General features: G+C 36.3%; 1 protein-coding gene across 10 annotated transcripts in view; it reads right to left on the reverse strand.

Moving 5' to 3' along the window:
- FGF14 (fibroblast growth factor 14) overlaps positions 1–18,142 on the reverse strand; it is a 416,126-nt gene that overhangs the window by 135,560 nt on the left and 262,424 nt on the right. The window contains exon 1 of one of the 10 annotated variants that reach the window (XM_068677865.1): positions 11,374–12,178. The exons of 8 other annotated variants lie outside the window; for them this stretch is intronic. In XM_068677865.1, the coding sequence (XP_068533966.1) occupies positions 11,374–11,566 (193 nt within the window). In that variant the 5' untranslated portion in view covers positions 11,567–12,178. Of the gene's footprint in view, positions 1–11,373; positions 12,179–18,142 lie in introns of those variants that run through there. One more of the 10 variants, XM_068677838.1, reaches the window with a different exon arrangement.

The following is an 18,142-nucleotide window of genomic DNA, read 5'->3' on the forward strand; positions in this document are numbered from 1 at the left end:
AATCCAGAAAGTCCAATTGCATCCAGAAGAATGACCAAAGGCCAATTCATCATGAAAATGTTCTCTCAAAGCTCAGCAAGAGATACAAGACCAAAAAAGACTATTATTTCAATAGTTGTCCCATAAAGACACTTCTCTGTTTCCATGGCAGTAGACAGTAGAGTCCAAAACTGTGCAATTTTCATGTTACTTAAAGGAAGAAATAAAGAAGAAAAAAAAAAGCCTTCGTAGGGATAAAAATTCAACCCCATAACCAAATGGAGGCATTCAGGACTCACTGAGCTGTCAACATATTAGAGCCACTGTGTGAGACACTGCTGATACTATGGCAGAAGTGAAGAAACATTTTTTCACTTCCTACACAGCTATGACATATCCCTAAAAAAGAACTCTGTATGCCACAATCTATTGGACTCATGATAAGAGTTGTGCCATTAGTGCTCTGGTGTCACATCTGCACTGCTTTAGAAAATAAACAGCATACACCCAAACTGTTTGCATGTGATAGCACAAACCTATCAGGAAATCAGCTAAAACTAACACTATTACATATATAAACAGTTACGCTGTCAAAAACTAGATCCATTTCATTTAATTAAATACATTAATAAATAAAAAATAAAGACTGTCTCTATGTCAGGTCTTTGTTATAGTAGTATTTGTCATCCTTTGTATGATTAATTGCAAAACAAATACCTAAAAAGAAGCAAAACCCTTATGCTGCTTCAGGCTCCAAACTTTTCTGGTTTCCCTCCTATAGTGAGGAACACTAGAATCACGCTACTTACATGAGTAAGAAGCCTGAATTCAAAGACAACTTCTCCAAACAACCCCGGTTATGTCCTAGATGGATAGTAGTATGAGTAAAGTAGTATCAGTAAAGAAATAACTAAAAAAAAATAAAAAATGAAATGACATTCTCTTTACTTAATCTACAAACATTACAATCTTTGGTCAGTTTGATTAGATGCATTAACTTACCCTTTCCACACCTTAATAGGGTTGAATTTTCTTAAAGCTTAGCCAAAGCTGCAGTGTATGCTTTTGGAATAATAAAATCAGTAATTTACTAGTAATGCATCCCCCTCTCAACTACTCTCAAATACTTTATCCTTATTCTACCTCAGTAGAAGTAGAAAAGAGTAGAAAACAGGCTTATGTTTCTTATGCCAATATATCCCTTGCTATATTTAAAACAAATGTCAACTGAAAAAAAAAAAAAAAAAAAAAAAAAAGAGAATACTGATACTGTGTGAAGCTGGTAATGAGCTAAAAAAACAGAGTTAAGAATCTTTAAGCATAAACATTTTCTTTTTTAAGATCAGATTCACTATGTTCCTCATGCCTGTGCCACTGGGGCTGCTCAAACCCTGTTTTTGTTAGTTATTATTGGAACTCTGCAAGGAAATGGAGAGTTTTAGTAAGTCAGATCCCAAACTTTTGAGTGTTTATTCACAACATAGAATAGGATCTGCCCGGTGATATCCAACAAGCTAGTAATCTGCCCTAATAGTCCAACAGAAGTGTGTTATGCCACAGGTTCATTTCAATCATTATGTCTGCCAACATGAAACCTTGGTAATGTCAGAGTGATGACTGGCTGACTGAACTGTACTGAATATGATAAGCAGCCCTGAGATGGCTATTGGCTTGATTCTGCAACTCTGATACAACACTGTACAGCTATTAAACCTTAGTTTAACTACAACCAGATTATTCAGGTTTAGATGTTAGCAGTTTTTAACTATACGGAAAACCTGATATATCTTACATAGAAGAACACTTTTTATAGAGCACTACATTTCAATTTTAAAGATTTCCAGAATCATGTGTACTACATCAAAAATCTGTTTTAGAGTAGTAACATCACAACCTCACAGTCGCTTTAGACAACAGAATTTGCTAAATAAATTTATAACAACAAAGGACTAAAATGTTAATTTTCCTACTTGTACACAAATTGCAAATTAGGGAGCATCTGTCTTTTAGAGGTGGAATTCAAATATTTGTATCTCCCTTTTTCTTAAATATTGCAACCACTAGTGAGGTTCTGCGGAAACAGGTCTCTCACTTGCCCTACCACAAGTCTATGGACATAAAAAATAGAATGATGGTTCATTTTACTTTGTCAGAAAAACAAAATATAACTGGAAGCAATAACAAAGTGGGATTTATCAACCTAATGCCTATAAGAGTTCAGCTGTAAAGTAACCTCTGCACAAATCCATTCTCAAAGAGAAAAAAAAATAAAAAGCGAGAAAAAAAGGGTTCTCAGAATCCAGACTGTTAATTTAAGTGAGCCAAAACTATGCTAGTGATGAAAACAAGACTATGCTCTTCATTTTTTAATATTAAAAAAAAAAAAAAAGAAGTTATAAATCATAAATTACACAGTTATAAATTTGTGTACCAGACCTTGTTTGGAGTTTGAGATGAACATAAATACTGGATACTCAAATAAAGAGTATGCATATCAAAAATATGCAGATAAAAGAATAACTTGCTTGGTAGTGAAAACTACCTGTATATCACTATTAATAATTTTCAAACTGGTTCCTTAGGAGGAACATATATATTTTCAAATTATTATTTTCAAAATATACACAAGCTAAATTAAAATATATGTATTAGAAGTGACAAAGGCTTTCATTTCTTCAGACTACCAGCATCAGCAGGGATACTTCTCCCTCTATTTTTCTATCCCAGGGACAGTATTCTATACAAAAATCACTAACGTATCCTACAAAAATCACTAACGTATCCTATGCTATTTTATAGTTAATCCTGTTTCTTGACACAGTCACCATCCAAGATAACTGAAAAGATCATGAAAAGGAATTAATAGCAGGAGAAATACATTATTAGTTTTTGTGCATCTCCAAACAAGAGAAGGGAAAGACAACTCTATATAAGTCTTCAACCTGTAATCATGCATGTACATGTCTAAGGGCAAGCACGGATAATAGATGGATGACATAAGTACATCTCTAGATACAAGACTGCCCAGAGCTCTAGAACAAGGCTTGCAGTGGACAAAGGGGGAGCCTTGCTAAAATCAAGGAAAGCCATTTTGCCATGCAAACCTTTTTCTCATATCACAGAATGAGATCCTATAGATGATGCAATTTAATTTTTGTTGGCTTAAATACCACAGTTTAAAATGCTCTTGAGAAAAAATATACACATTTCATGTGTATTTGTTCTGATTACACATCAAGACAAGTGAAAGAAGGAAATAGAGCAATGAAGTTTAAGAGTTCATTTATTTCATAGTAACTGGAATACAGATTACAGTGGTAAATGTTTCAACTCATCAGAATTTCATATGAAGAGATACAAACCACTAATTAAGGTAGAGGAATTCAAGTCTCAGTTATGCATAAACTACACGGATGAAAATTAGAGAAACATCTGTTTAATCTGAGACATTGACAATGCATAAGGTAGTTAAGTGTGTGAATTATTAAATGCTCAGTAAATATTGCAAGATTTTGGACAAGTCATGAACTATAATCTGTGAACTACATAGTTTAGGTTACAAGAAGGAGTAACTGGAGAAAAAAATGTGTTTTTTTTCATTACTTCATTACAATTATGAATATATCAATTTATTAGAAATCTGTTCTTAAATACAAAAAAAAAAAAAGAATAAAAAGAAAAATCATGGATTAAAACAAATATAACTCCCCCCACCCAAATACTTAATTTATTTATCCTCTAGAAAACAGAATATTCTTTATGAATTACCAATAAACTTCATACACAAAAAATGTTTGTTCTTATGTGAAGAACACTGTTGGAAATTCTGGAAAGAAAATGTAAGTATTATACTGAAATAGACTTACTGTTGGTAAAGCACTCACTATTTCACTACAGTGTGCTTTTTAAAGAGCACTAACTTAGTGTAGGTATTATAGATGTATAATTTTTACATGCACATATATATAGACATAATAAACCAAAAATATACTACTCATGATCACAGAAGTCTGAAGCAAATACTTATCTTTCAAAGATATCTTTCATTCATGCTATGGAAAACACTACAATAAAAGCTTAGCATATTTAGTGGCAAATCTATTGCTCCAGTTTTATACTGGTAATTAAGAACATGAATATCTATAATGTTCTAGAAGTACACATTCTCACAAGAACACATGTAGAAATATCTAAAATGTGTTATTCCATTAAGGGAGACCTTCGTAGCAACTCCTACCTCTAAGTTCATAGTTCCATTTACTGTGAAGAAATCTGCTAACCTTCTAAGTTTAATGTATCTGTTGTTTGCAAAGTGACTTCAAAATCAGTAACAAAAACACCCTGAGGCTTGAAAAGTCCTTTTTCACTGGGACATGAAATTTCATTCAGATTTACATGCACAATGAACCATTAAAAAAAAAAAAAAAGAGAGAGAGAGAGAGAGGTTTTAAAAAGATCATTACCTTCTTTCTCACATTTGCATTAAAAAAAAATAAAATAATAAAATAAAGCTCTTAAAATAGTCTGGCAACCAAAAATATATGTTTTGTGGAGCCAGGCTTTAAAGTAACAAAGCAGCAGCAGCTACACATTAGCTACATCCTGGAGATTACAAAATAATGTAGAAAGCTTTGAAATGTAAATGATAATTAAATACTTTAGAAGGATATATATATATATTTTTAATTTCTACAGAGAGAAAGACTGTGCTCTTGTGTTTCTTAGTATGGAATTATTCTTACATGAAACAAAACTTTTGACAATATTTCAAACAATTGCTGAATTCCATCATTTAGTTATGCTGATTACTGCCCATCCCTGTTCTAAACCTGTTTTAATTTACAGGAAATTCATAGCACTCTAACTCTGGTGCCTTTCAAAAAGTCTACACCTGGCCAAGGGATTAGAAGCAAGACTATGGATTTAATTAAACTGTTTAATTTAGTTACATCCTAGAGATTATCCTTTATCTTAGAGCAAGGACATACTTCACATTCCCATTTCAGTCAACTTTATCTAGCTTCATCTATGAAAACCTTACTAAGATAGACAATACCATTAGTTTATGTTCACCATTTTAAGAAATGGCAACAGAAACAACCTTGCATCCCAAAAACCTTGGGGGTAAAATGTTTCTGTATGTTTTTCAACATAGTGCAAATTTTGTATCGACCTTTTATCACTTTTTTATCACTTATTTATTTCATTTTTATGTTAGCTTTTCTATGAAGTGCCAGAATTATCCACCTTTTTGTTTACATATTCATTTATCTACAGAAATATAAATTATGTAATGTCACATATTTCAGGATATGCTAAAATCATTTATAGTTTGGAACAGAATCAGAATTTGAGTTCTGAGTTTGACTTCTATCTACCTCTAACTTTTTCCAGTTATGTATTGCTAAACCCAAGCACCAAAAGCAGCTAGATTCTAACACCAGGAAAGGGTATGTTTCTTAATTCTCATTTCCATAAAAAATATATTGGAAGATCAAAACTTTGTCACATTAAGGTTACTCTCTGATTTATATAATTGAAATACAAAACTAAATATAAAAAAACTTCATGGTCTACAACACAATGAAAACAGGTTGCAGATTTTAGGTCACAATAGAGAAATTCAGGGCTTTACTAGTTTTTTCATCCTTTTCTAGCATAAAATATAGTATCGTCTATTCCTTGTATTTTCACACCACTCAGAGTATGGCAGAGCATAAGATCTGAATTAGCACTAATTACTCTAAAGAACAAAAATGTGCCAGTTTTAAAGAGTCTCAGAAAAAAAATGATGTCACAGTAAGAATATATGCAATTGGGGTATATCTTCCTAGGCATTACTAACTCTCTAATATTTGCCAAAGGTAAAAATGAGCTTACATATAACCAACTAAGACAGACCTCTATTCACTTGTTCAAAAAAAGGTATCTCATCTATCTCATCTCACAGTTCTGTGCATTCTTAAGTTTACCAGTTATGTTTAAAATCTAAATCAAAAGACTTTAACAGCAAAGTTTTCTGCAGTAAACATTTTGACTGTTAGCTCTGTATTTAAATTTATTACTGCCACTAATATATCAGTGGCATTAATAGAACGTATATTTTTAAAAGTCTTTAAATACAGCACAAAAAACTAACCTCACCTACAATGTTTCTTACCATGAAACAGAAACTGTGTGTACCGAAATCTCCCTTAATATAACACTTAACCAGATAAATTATTTCTATAATAAGTTTAATGGGTTCAATATGTGATATACCTTCTAAAAACAAAACAATCAAACAACCCCTCCCTCCCCCCCCCCCCCCAAAAAAAAAAAAAAAGGAAAAAAAGATAGAACACTATGTGTGGAATGAAACTGCCTGAACTTTGGAGATCCAGCAAGATCACTCAAGAATAAAGAGCTAATTTGCAAATGAAAAGTTAAGTCAGCAATTACAAAGTGTAGAGTATGAAAAGTGATGATTGTTTATAGGAAAAGTGAAATTTGTTTTCTTCCAATTTTACATGTACTCCAGATAAGCAAAATTCCTGAGGCAAATAAATGTAGAACAATGTTTATCAGGAAGAAAAAATGATAAAAATACACAGTCCTTTACAGATGAAACAAGCAAGGAATTCAAGCCAAAACAACTATGATTTCAAAGAAATCTTAATATGCAACTACTACCAAACAGAATGTTTAGAAAACATACATTTAAATACTTACTGCTCTCTGAAATTATCTGATTTCTACTTTCAGCATAATATTTTAAGATATACTATGTTTATAGTTAAGTTTTTCTGTTCGCTTGACATTAAGATAAGAAATATTTTGAAATAACTTTGGTACAGCACTATACGTAGGTTAAAGGCCCACAAAATTATTTCACTAATGTTTGAAATATTCTTAAATATCAATGGTCCCTAAAATTATGTTACCATTTAAAAGTTTTCTTTCCCAATTTCCTCTCAAAATCCTCTCATTCATCACTTTTAGAGCCACTAAGACCAATTCAGTATAAGAGAATTACAGTCCAGCCATTATTATATTTATTTTTAAAGCCTCTGTTAGCAAGAACAGAGTCGACATGAAATACTGAATGTATGGAAAAGAAAACTTGACACTCTGTCTAGCAGACCACACATTTTAAAAATGAATTTTAAATATGCTTATAATATTTTACATAAGAAATAGAATACATTTTCAATTAATGATGAGCATTCAATCGCTCGAATAGATTAGCAGTAAAGAAAGAAAAAAAAAAATGATTTTAAAAGAAGTGATTCTTTTATATACACTGTTAAGACTAGGTCATTAGTTCCAAAAGGGTTGTGGATTAGCCAATTTCATTAAAAGAAAAAAAAAAAATTAAGAATTAGCAACACTAGCAAAAGACCCAGCAAAAACACCTTCATTTTCTAACTTTTATACTTAGACAATGCAGAAACCGTGGGCTTTTCTGAGCTGTTAAGATTAATTAACTCTAGAGACAGTTACACAGGGAAGTGCAGCTACAGGTTGTGGTCCAAGGAAACTTCAAACAAGACAGATCATCCAAAGATTGGAGTTAATGGATTGGAATTCTATGCAGGTTCTTAAGTTTCCGGAAACGAGGCATGTCCATTTATATCAGTCTACAGGTAAGGAGAACTAAAAACTACTTCAGGCATTATGGAGAATTATCTACATCTGAAATTCTGGGCCACTCCCACATATATCTCAAAATATTAGTTGATATTCTGAGGATTTTTCAAAAAATGTTTTCTTTGGAGAATTAAATTACCTTTGTAGATGCAATAAAATCTAATCAGTGCATTTTCTGAACATGTTCCCTGGGTTTCTCTTTCTCATAAATATTAATATACAAAATCAGAGGCCAAGTCATTCCAGAATTTATACACTGTATGTATAAATTTAGACCTCTAAATGTGGTATTAACACAGAGGAACACTAAACATTACACTTGGTTTTTAATACATTTAAATGTTGCATATTTTCCAGTAAAATAATCTCAAGAGACTTAATTAAACAAATGATGACTGTTCAGATTAGTAAAGAAGCTACATTTGAAGATGAAAATATACACTAAGAAGTTAGAATTTGCACTTAGTGGTAATCATATGTTTTTAATCTCTGTACTCTGTAGATGCATGAGGTAAAGTACTGGCTTTTGTTTTCTTCCTGTTATTGGATAGTCCCAGGTTATATTAGGTTATTTCCCAAAACAACCTTAAATCTTGTCTGTCAAGCATTCCACTTGCGATTATGTTACCATAAATTGGGAAACAATTGGAAATGAACAATATCTAATACAGAAGAAGAGGACGATTTATAATTAATTGATGTCTGGCATCAGTGTCAGGCAAGATCTTGGCTTCATGGCTACCTGAAAATTAATGACAGTGATTTCTTCTGCAGATGACAAGTAGAATAAAATGAAGATGAGACAAATTTGAAATATCATAATACGAAACAATATGAACCCAAGATGTCTGGTGAATGGAAGTGGTTTCATCTATTCAGTAGCTTACCAGACAAGTTTTTCACAGAAATCACTTTGATTACCAGTCTAGTTCATTAGCCAAATTTTAGAAAAGCTGTTTAAAATTACCACTGCATGTATCACTGGAGTATATAAGTATATAAGCAAATAAAAATACTACCCTTTACCCTGATTGATCTCCTGGATCTTTTTTTTATGCTACCCTTCATAAGTGTTAGTCTTCCAAAACATATTTCTAAAAGAAGAACTATGCACAGAAAATTAGTCACAACAGAAAAAAAAAAATCACATTCAATTAGATATGCATATGATATTATTGCATTATATATTTATAATAACTTGATTTGTGCACAAATAAACCCCACTCAGCAAGAGTATTAACAGGCATTTTTAAAGAAGAGTTTAGAAATAAAGAATACTTTCAAAAGTTTGCTAACATCTTGGTAAGTGTGCATACATTGTGTATAAGTATTTGTCTATCACGTACATTTGTATATACAAGAGAAAATGTATATTTTGAATTAAAAAAGCAGCATATTTAGGTTTTGCTGTCTATTTTAAAGATGGGTAGACATTTATTTTTCATATGGAAGAACTTTACAAAGCAAAACACTTTTAATTCCATGTGTCTAGCTTTTACTGATATATGTTAAAGATATTTTATATATACTTCTATACTTCCATTGAACTGAATGAAGAAGCTACATTTTGTTTGTCACATCTCGGTTATCTCATTTTTCACAATGTTCTCATGACACTCTGTATATCATCTACATAAGATTTATTTGTCAGAATTCCATAGTGCCTTTCTGACAACAGATATTTTGACATGCATCCTGTTTTGCTTGGCAAAGACTTATTTGATGGGTTTGACAGTAAATTTCAGTGAAGAATTCAGCAATCATTTAACTCTGGTTAGGTAAACTAACTCTGGTTAGATAAACTAAAAAGTGACTCACATAAATATTAATTTCTATATGAATTGTACATTTAAAGCAATCAACTTGTTTCATCAGCTTTCCTCCTAATAGCATACAACTTTGAATCCACAGGTACTCCAAATATCACTCTATGAATCATGAAAAGTAAAGTTCATACACAGTAAAAGGTATAATAGTATTTTTTTTTCAGAATGAATTATTGGATGAACAGTAATTCCAAGACCTTAACATGAATAAATGAACTTCATCATATCTTCATTTGAATGGTTCTTAGAGGAAATAAGGTTTGATGCTACAGACTTTACAAGTGAACAGCCCTTATTCCAATCATTCTTTTAGATATCATCTGTATGAGTGGTATGGGTTACAGGTAAGATATATACTAATCAAATGCCCTTATTCAAGCATGACACAAAGTGCCTTATGAAAAAGGAAAGAATGAAGAAAGATGATTTTGGAAGTTCCTTTTAAGCTTCATCCTTCCTAAGAAAATGTTTGCATTTCAGTGCCGAGAGGCAGTCATCGCCTCTTCAAACTGTAATATAGTCAAACGCAGAGTTGTCCCCCAACTAAGAGTGAACAGGTGGTTCAAAACAATTGTTAAGTTAGGAAACCCTCCTAAACTTGTTCTCATGCACAAACATTACATACATTAATCCACCATTATAAACCAAGTACTCTAGTCTTCTTATGAAGTCTAGTCTTCTCTCACATGCAGACTGCCTAAAAATAAGCCTGAATCGAATTTACCACTGACATGCAGTGAGAGCAATAACTCATCTTCCCAGTATCATTATCTAAAAATGGCAAGATTTAGCTTACATTAGAAGTTATAAGAAATAATTCTTATTGTAATAGAGCCATGTAAAAATAAAATTGGATTTATTTTGACAATGTATGATATTTCAAATATGAAGCATGGAAAAAAAAAAAAAAAGAGAGAGAGAGAGAAATTGATTAGGGAAGATCATTAATGGTGCTTCTTAAAATTACCTTCCACATCAGCTTAAAAAGGAGATGTAGTATCGACTACATATCGATACATATTGAACTACAACATATGGTGGCATTCTCTAATGTATAGCTTGCATTTCATCATTGATTAGTATTATCCATGTTTTGAGTTATACTTAAGATTGTGACTCTTCATGATACAATTCTTTTGTTTTAAAACTACTTGTTTCCTGAGAATGAGTACAAAATAGGTCATCATAAGTTCTGAACACTGTTGAATATTGAGTATCACAAAATAAGAACAACTAGGGAAGTCGAGTTATCACTTAACTCCTTTTATGCCTAGTGTCCAGACATGAAGTAGTAATGAAAGGCAGTCCCTATAGTATCAGTTTTAGACATGTTGGGCTTGTTGACTACTTGCGATCTACCCAGGACTGTCTGCCAAACTTCCTCATCACTACTCAGGGGCACTACTCGGAAGAGCAGTGGGAAGGCACACAGAGGGGGATGCAAACATGAGCTCCCAAGGCTGCCAACCGTGACATATTTCTTACTTTCGTAATTCGGAAGTTACCGTTTCCTGCTGCTCAGGGCAGCTGGAGGGGGCACCGCTACAGGCTGCATGGCAAAACCACTCAAGCAGCTTAACAAAGGGTCTCATTAGCGACGGCTCCCCCGAATTGCCTTCCCAGACACCGGACACTTGAAAGGCTTTACGCGCCGTTTACTATTCGTCCTTACAACCACACCAAAAAAAAAAAAAAAAATGGAGAAAGGGAGATGCAGTGATGCGGGTGGGGTAAGACGACTCGCCACACGCCTCCACCTCGCCCAAGGAGACCCCCGGAGCCCCGGCTCCCGCGGCCGGAGCCCAAACCCGCGGCTGAAAAGAAACCCCGGGAGGGGGCAGCCGGAGTCGGGGAGGGGCTCTCCTCGCCCGGGAAGTTTGTGGCCACAGGTCGCCCCCTCCCGCCCGCCCCCTGGCTGCTCCCGGCCCCGTGGACGCACCTTGGCGCCGCAACCTCCGTTTCTTGAGCCCGAAGATGCGGACCTTGGAGAAAATGTCCACCAGGTTGCCGTTGCAGAGCCCGCGGTTCTTGCTGGGGCTGTTCCGCCTCCTGCTGGCTGAGGGCCGGTCCCAGTGCTGCTCCCTCGCCTGACGCTTCTGGCGGATCAAGCCGCTGGCGATGGCCGCTGCCATGGCTGCTCGCCGGCTCGCCCGCGACGGGCAGGGGCGCAGGCGGCGGGGCGCTCAGCCCCGACGGGGACCCATCCCCGGGGGCAGCGGGCGAGCGAGAGCCTCTCTCCTTCCCTCCGGGACGAGGGGCTGCTGCAGGGGGGTAGCACGCCCGCCCCGCGACCCCCCGAGAGCTGCGCTGCCGCTGGGGGTCACCGCATGGGCGCCCCGTCGCCCTGCTCCGGCGGCTGCGGGCGGAGGGGCGCGGAGGGGCGCGGAGCGAGGCGGGCTCGGGGCAGAGCAGCGCTCCGAGGAGCCCCGCTCGGGCCGGGGGCTTCTTCGCCCCCCGCCCCGGTTGCCCCCTCTCAGCCCCGCGCTGCCGCCGCCCGCTCGCCCGCCGCTGCCATCGGAGCGGCTCCGGGCGGCTATCGCCGCCGCCTCTTGCAGGCTCCCGCCTGATGATTGCCAAGTGCTTCGGAAATCAGCATCTGGAGAGAGCAATCTCCTTCTCCTGGGAGAGCTGTAATCACAGCTCTTCAGTCCCACCCCGCTCCAGCCTCCCTACACACGCACACGCACACACACACCGCACACACACGCACCGCTGGAGCTTTTTTGTCCTCCCGAGCCGAGGGGCGGCGAGGGTAAAGGGGGTGGAGGAGGGACGGGAGAAAGGCAGGAGAATAAAGAAAAAAAGACCGAGGGGCGGGGGGTGTCGTTGACGCCTTTTTCTTGTGGGCGACGGCGAGTTCCCAACGGATCCCCCACCGGCAGCCGCTGCTCCCCCTTAGCTCTCCGGGGTGCTTCCCCAGACACCCTCGCAAACACGCACACCTTCACGCCAGTTCCCTCGCACTCCTTCCGACACCTTCGCAGCGGCTCCCTGCCGCCCTGCATCCCCCAACACCTTCCCTCGCCCTCCCGAGCCTCCCTGGGCGCCGCCCGGCTCTGCTGCCCTCAGCCAGGGCACGGCGGAGGGTGGGGAGGGGTCTCCGACGGGGATGCCGACTGAGCAACCCCTTCTGCTCGCCAAACGGAGCACGAAACCTGGGGACGGGGGTGAGCGGCGATGACCCGCCGACAGAGACGACCAGCCAAAACAATCCCCCACCAGACGCTGCTTTACACAGGTGTCTCCTCTGTGCTCAAGCCGGAGATGCTCTGGGACCATCGCCTCTCCAGGCCAGCCCGCCCGGAGCCAGGCAGGGCACACGGGTGCGCCTCGCATGGTGGCGGTCCCACGGGCAAGGAGGTTCTGTCACATGGGAAAGATTCAGAGCAGTGAGAAAGAAACACTTCCACGCAGCAGACAGGACCCTCCACCAAAACCAGCATGAGCTCGTGGTCTATACCAAGACTATACCAAGAGCAGACTTTTAACTCGGAACATAATCCATTTTTGGTGGTTTCAGAAATGCTGAAGGATTTCCCTAGGGCACCCACAAACAGACACAGCAGGTAGATTTATAGATCACCATCATAATGTAAAATTCTTTCTTAGCGTTTTTCATTATCTACATCTTGAAGCCCTTGAGCAGTCACTAGTCAAGCTTGTTAGATACTGAGTCTCTGCCCCAATGAGTTCACAAACAACACAGGTAGTAACTACTATGTAAAATATCACTACTCGTCTTTTTTCTTTATTTTTTTGTTCATATTGTGTCATCTTCCATTTCAAATAAGGGTTCAATGTTTTTCAGGTTTACTTTCTGCTAGTCTAATAGTGAAACTTCCTGAAGTTGTAACTAAATACAGAAATAATGTAGAGTTATTCTACAGGGAAAGGCTTGCACAGGCAGATACAATGAAAAACATATAGCCTTTATACTCTCGTCAGATTGCTCTACTTTCTAGTTAGATGCCTTTTTCAAAAACAATAAATCAAACAAAAACAACTAAAAAGACTGAAGTGTAAATATGCATCCAGAATAATTCACATCTAGAATATTTCACTGTTTTTCGATATAGAACCTATAGGTGTATTGTAAACAAACAGGTTCTTGTTTCAGTGGAGGCTTCAGCATCTCCTATATTGACCATTATTTCCTACATCTTTTAATCTATGAAGGACTATTTTTATACAAAGGGCAAAAGTTTATGAAAGGAGCTCCTTTATACAGGGATTTTGTATTAATTCTAGACCAACTAGGAGCAGAACACGCACAATCGGATCTGGATAATACATTTTAATTCTATTTAAAAGTGTCTCTAAAGAGATTCAGCTAAAACACTCACACTGGATTTTCCGTCTGGTAGTTTTTACAGAACAGCAATTTCCTTACAACTGCTACAATTACCTTAACAAATGTAATTAAAATGAGGGCTATTTTTTTTTTTATATTTACATTTGACTGTTCTAGTTTTGCATTAGGCTTTTTTTTTTTTTTTTTTTCTTTTTTTCTCTCCATATTTCCCAGAAAGCGGGCAAGACACAGCGTTGCGTTGCCTCCTGTAGGTCTTTCTCCAGGTGTAGGTGCTCCCGGGGGCTCCTACCGGCCCGGCTCGGCCCCTGCCTTCAGCACCATGGACAGCCGCAGAAAGCCCCACGGCGGGCGGCCCTAGGACGTCGTCCCCTGCCTACAAGGGAGGAGGTTACAGGACACAGCCCACAGACCTGGCTCCTGGCTCCAAACAAAGGAAGGAATGTGAAGGAGTATAGTGAAATAAACCCATCCCACTGTTATCTTGAATTTTCAGAGGAATTTAGGAGTGGTATACAAACAGCCCTAATTTTTATGTGTGAGACTCTGTCTGTAAAGTAAGTTCCACGTTCTTTTGCCCTGTACTATCCATGATACTATCCCCTCTATGTTTCTCTCATTCTATTTCCATAGTTTCCTTCAAATACTGGACTTTTGCCAAAATACCCTAACATTTATCAATGTTATGATGCTCAGGGTCATGGCCAAAGAACGTAGATGAAGATGGGCAGTATGCCTACAGACAAGAGAAGATGTGTTTCTTAATGCAGAGATCAAAAACAATAGCTTTCCACTTGCATCTCAAAAATGCAGAGCAGTTGTTTACTGTTTGAGGTTTTGCAAAGAAAACTCAAGAGAGCCATCTGCTGTCTTAACCTGTGATAAAATGTGTGCAATTCTAGTCAAAGTGAAGCTTTTCCTAACAGATGGATTGTAGAAGTAGGAACATATCTGCTGTCTTAATGACTAGTAAATGCATAAGATTATGTATTTAGGACAAATGGAAATATCTCAGTTATAACATTTGCTACATTAAAATAGAGTTTTATTTCTGATTAACAAAATTCTCAATGTGCAAACAAATGATTTAAAGCAAAAGAGGGAATTTTCAATACTCTTCATTTTTCGATCTGTTCATTTCTAACTACTAATTTATCATAGATTTCAGGACTCTACTAAAATAAACATATATAAATAAAAGATATTTTTTTAATTACTTGTTTTAATGAATTTTTGAGAAAAGCATTCACCATATAAAGTGTATGTGAAATACTTGTTTTACCACATATTAGGATATGAAACCATATTTTTTTCTTAATTTTATTTTGGCAATATTTCTGGGGACAAAACTTTTCCCATTTTATCTATTTTTAAATGTAAATTATAATGTGTCATTTTCAGGCATCAAAGTTTAATAAGTGAGAATATACACCATTAATATTTGTGTATATTCAAGTACTAGTGGTGCATAGTACGTTTTTATAGGAGCTTCCATTTAAAAAAAATAAGATTTTATACTTTAAATCCTATCCTAACATAGATCTATAGGCTGCAAAACTGTCAAACTGTCATCGTTATGATTTAAAAGCTGTGTTTCTCTCTCTCTCTCTCTTTCTTTACTTTGTATATGTTCTCATTTTTTTTGGATAGGGTTACAAGCTACAGACTCATTTCTGGCCAGTACGGGTATGAAGACTGTTCTTCCTTTCATAATTCATTTCAATATAAACAAAAAGGTATTACCATAGGTATGTTTTCACCTATACAAACTCAGACCATGTATCCTCCTCCCAGATACCCTGAAACCATTCCACTACTACTACTACTACTACTACTACTACTACTACAACTACTATCAGTAAAATTTCACGCTAAGAAAAATACCCCAAAGTCCTAACAAGCATAGATTTTCTAGAAATGTAAAATGCCAGATTATTTGATTGCTGCTAAAGATGATATAGTTTCATGAGAACAAATTTTTATTACATTTTCTGAACAAGAGTAGACAAACGCAGCCTGCTTATCTGGTTAAATAACTTAGAACATGATGCTCTAAATCCATCTTATTTTATATTCTAGAAGCAATTAGTCGAGTATTGTGAATTTAGAAGTTCTTTTGGACTCTGAAGAGTAGAAGATCATTTTGTATCCCTGAAAAAGCAATTATTATTATTTTTTTTTAAGACAGCCTGTGCTATAGTTGCAAAGAAGATTAATTCCTTACCCCTTATGCTTTCTTTCAAACTGGGTAGGCTTCTTTGGGAATAAAAGTACCTGTCTAGTCATAACAGTAGCAAGGTATGCGTAAGAGCACATCTGGGCAATTGAGAAATTTTAATGTTATTCCAAGAAAAGATGTCTCAGCAGTGAAAAATGCTTGTTTATAAATTCTGAATGATGAATTGAATCAACATTCCAGTATGTTCAGTGAGACAGCAGACTGATTACCACAGTGCTAGGCTTCTGATTCTGAACATTTGTCAGTACTGATCAAAATTATTAAAGGTTGCTGATAATTTTGGTGGAATGTAATTCAAGTGTCTAAATTCATTTTACATATCAAATCAAATACCTATCATACTTATCAAATTCTGCATAATGAAATGGCAAGGAAAATTGATACAGTTCTATGGAAAGGATTATTCATGTAACTACAAACTTGTATCTGCCTGAGGTATGCAATGTGTTTATACAGAGGGGAGAGTGGGTGTTGGAAAGAAACAGTAACTTCTAATTCTTTATTTATTTTTCTTGGATGGCAAAGCTAGAACAAGAGATATAACTGAATGACTTGAATAAGAAGAAATATATCCGAGGGTTTACTCTATAGGCAGCGGTGTGTTTAGTTTTTAAACATTAACAACATAGAAAAATATTCATTGACATAAAAGGTCATATTTGTTGAGAACATACCAGTGTGAACATATAAAATGATAGATAATAAATGTTTGTGTTTGTTTGTTTGTTTTATCTAGAAAGCTGAAGTGCTTTCTATGCTTATAATAAGATGAATATTGTTATGCAATGAGGTTTAAACAGTTTAAATTAGTTCAGTTTTATGTGTTCATGCATTATTGTCAACCTATCCAAAGACAATCCACTGTGAAGTGCTTCAATTTAAAATCCTTAATGCCCCAAACACTTTATGCTGGTTGATTAGACTTTGAAAAGTATTAAGAATTAAGTTTATTAAACATTCTAATATACTTCAGAATTTGGATAGCTCTGCTTTTACGCTGTTCTGTATTAAAGGCACTCAGCTTTCATCTCAAGATGCACTCAAGGATCCAAACCTATACCTGCTAAACTGTACTGATTGCATATGAAGTCCTATATAGTATATATATATATACATGTTGAAAAAAATACTCATATTGAAAAAAAGAGAATCCCTTTAAATAAGATGAAAGGAAGTTTCCAATATGTAGTTTAGAGGACTGCACATGTTTTATCCATCTTCTCCACAGACTTTAGACTTAACTTTATGTATCCAAATAATTAGACAATCTTCTAATGAGTAATTAATGTATATTAAAAAAAATCTGCCATGTAAGAAAGTCCTATATTAGGTTACTGGTTATGCAGAGAACTATCGAAAACTAAATATTAATATGCATAACATATAAGGAAGTCAGAGCCATTATATCAGCTCACTGCCAATTGCTTAGCTAATGCAGTAAATCTTCTACATCAACTGATTTCTTCCAAACGTGACCTGGGATATGTCTGCAACTCAAAGGAAGAAGTACATATATGATGGTAAGGATTCAGTTTCATTTAAGGAACTGGATAAAATTGTCTGGTAGATGACAAATAGGGCAACACTAAACATTATTATTGGGTAGTTTTTTAGAAATTACACATTTTGAAATTGCTTAGCCTTGCTTTTTTTTTTTGACTTTGCTTTCCTTCCTCTTAATAGCGTTGATTATATTGTAGTAATGAGTCTTATGAATAGTGACAACTCAAGGAATATACCTGTTTTAATTGCTTGAATTTTCATTTTCATTTCTGTTAGCTAACTCTTCATTTTTCTACAGTGAAAATAAACGTGAATAGAGATTCTCACACTATTGCCAAGACACATGATTATAACTCCTAATTTTTAATACTTCTCAGATATCTTTCACGAATATCCCCAGTTTTCAGCTTATTTATTCTCTACTTTTGATATCGCTTCTTCTGAGATTAGGTGAACAAAAGATACCACCTGGATTCTTGTTTCAGGAAAATCTGAACAGCAAGAAGATCATATGAAGCTGTCCAGGATAACTCACCTAGGTCTAAAACCTATCCCCAACAAATCTCTTTTAAGCAACAGTTAACAAAAACAATGAAGAAGCAACAACAACAACCTAAACGCACACACACACACACACACACACACACACACAAAACA

Source organism: Anas acuta, chromosome 1 (genome assembly GCF_963932015.1).
Source record: "Anas acuta chromosome 1, bAnaAcu1.1, whole genome shotgun sequence".
NCBI lineage: Eukaryota > Metazoa > Chordata > Aves > Anseriformes > Anatidae > Anas > Anas acuta.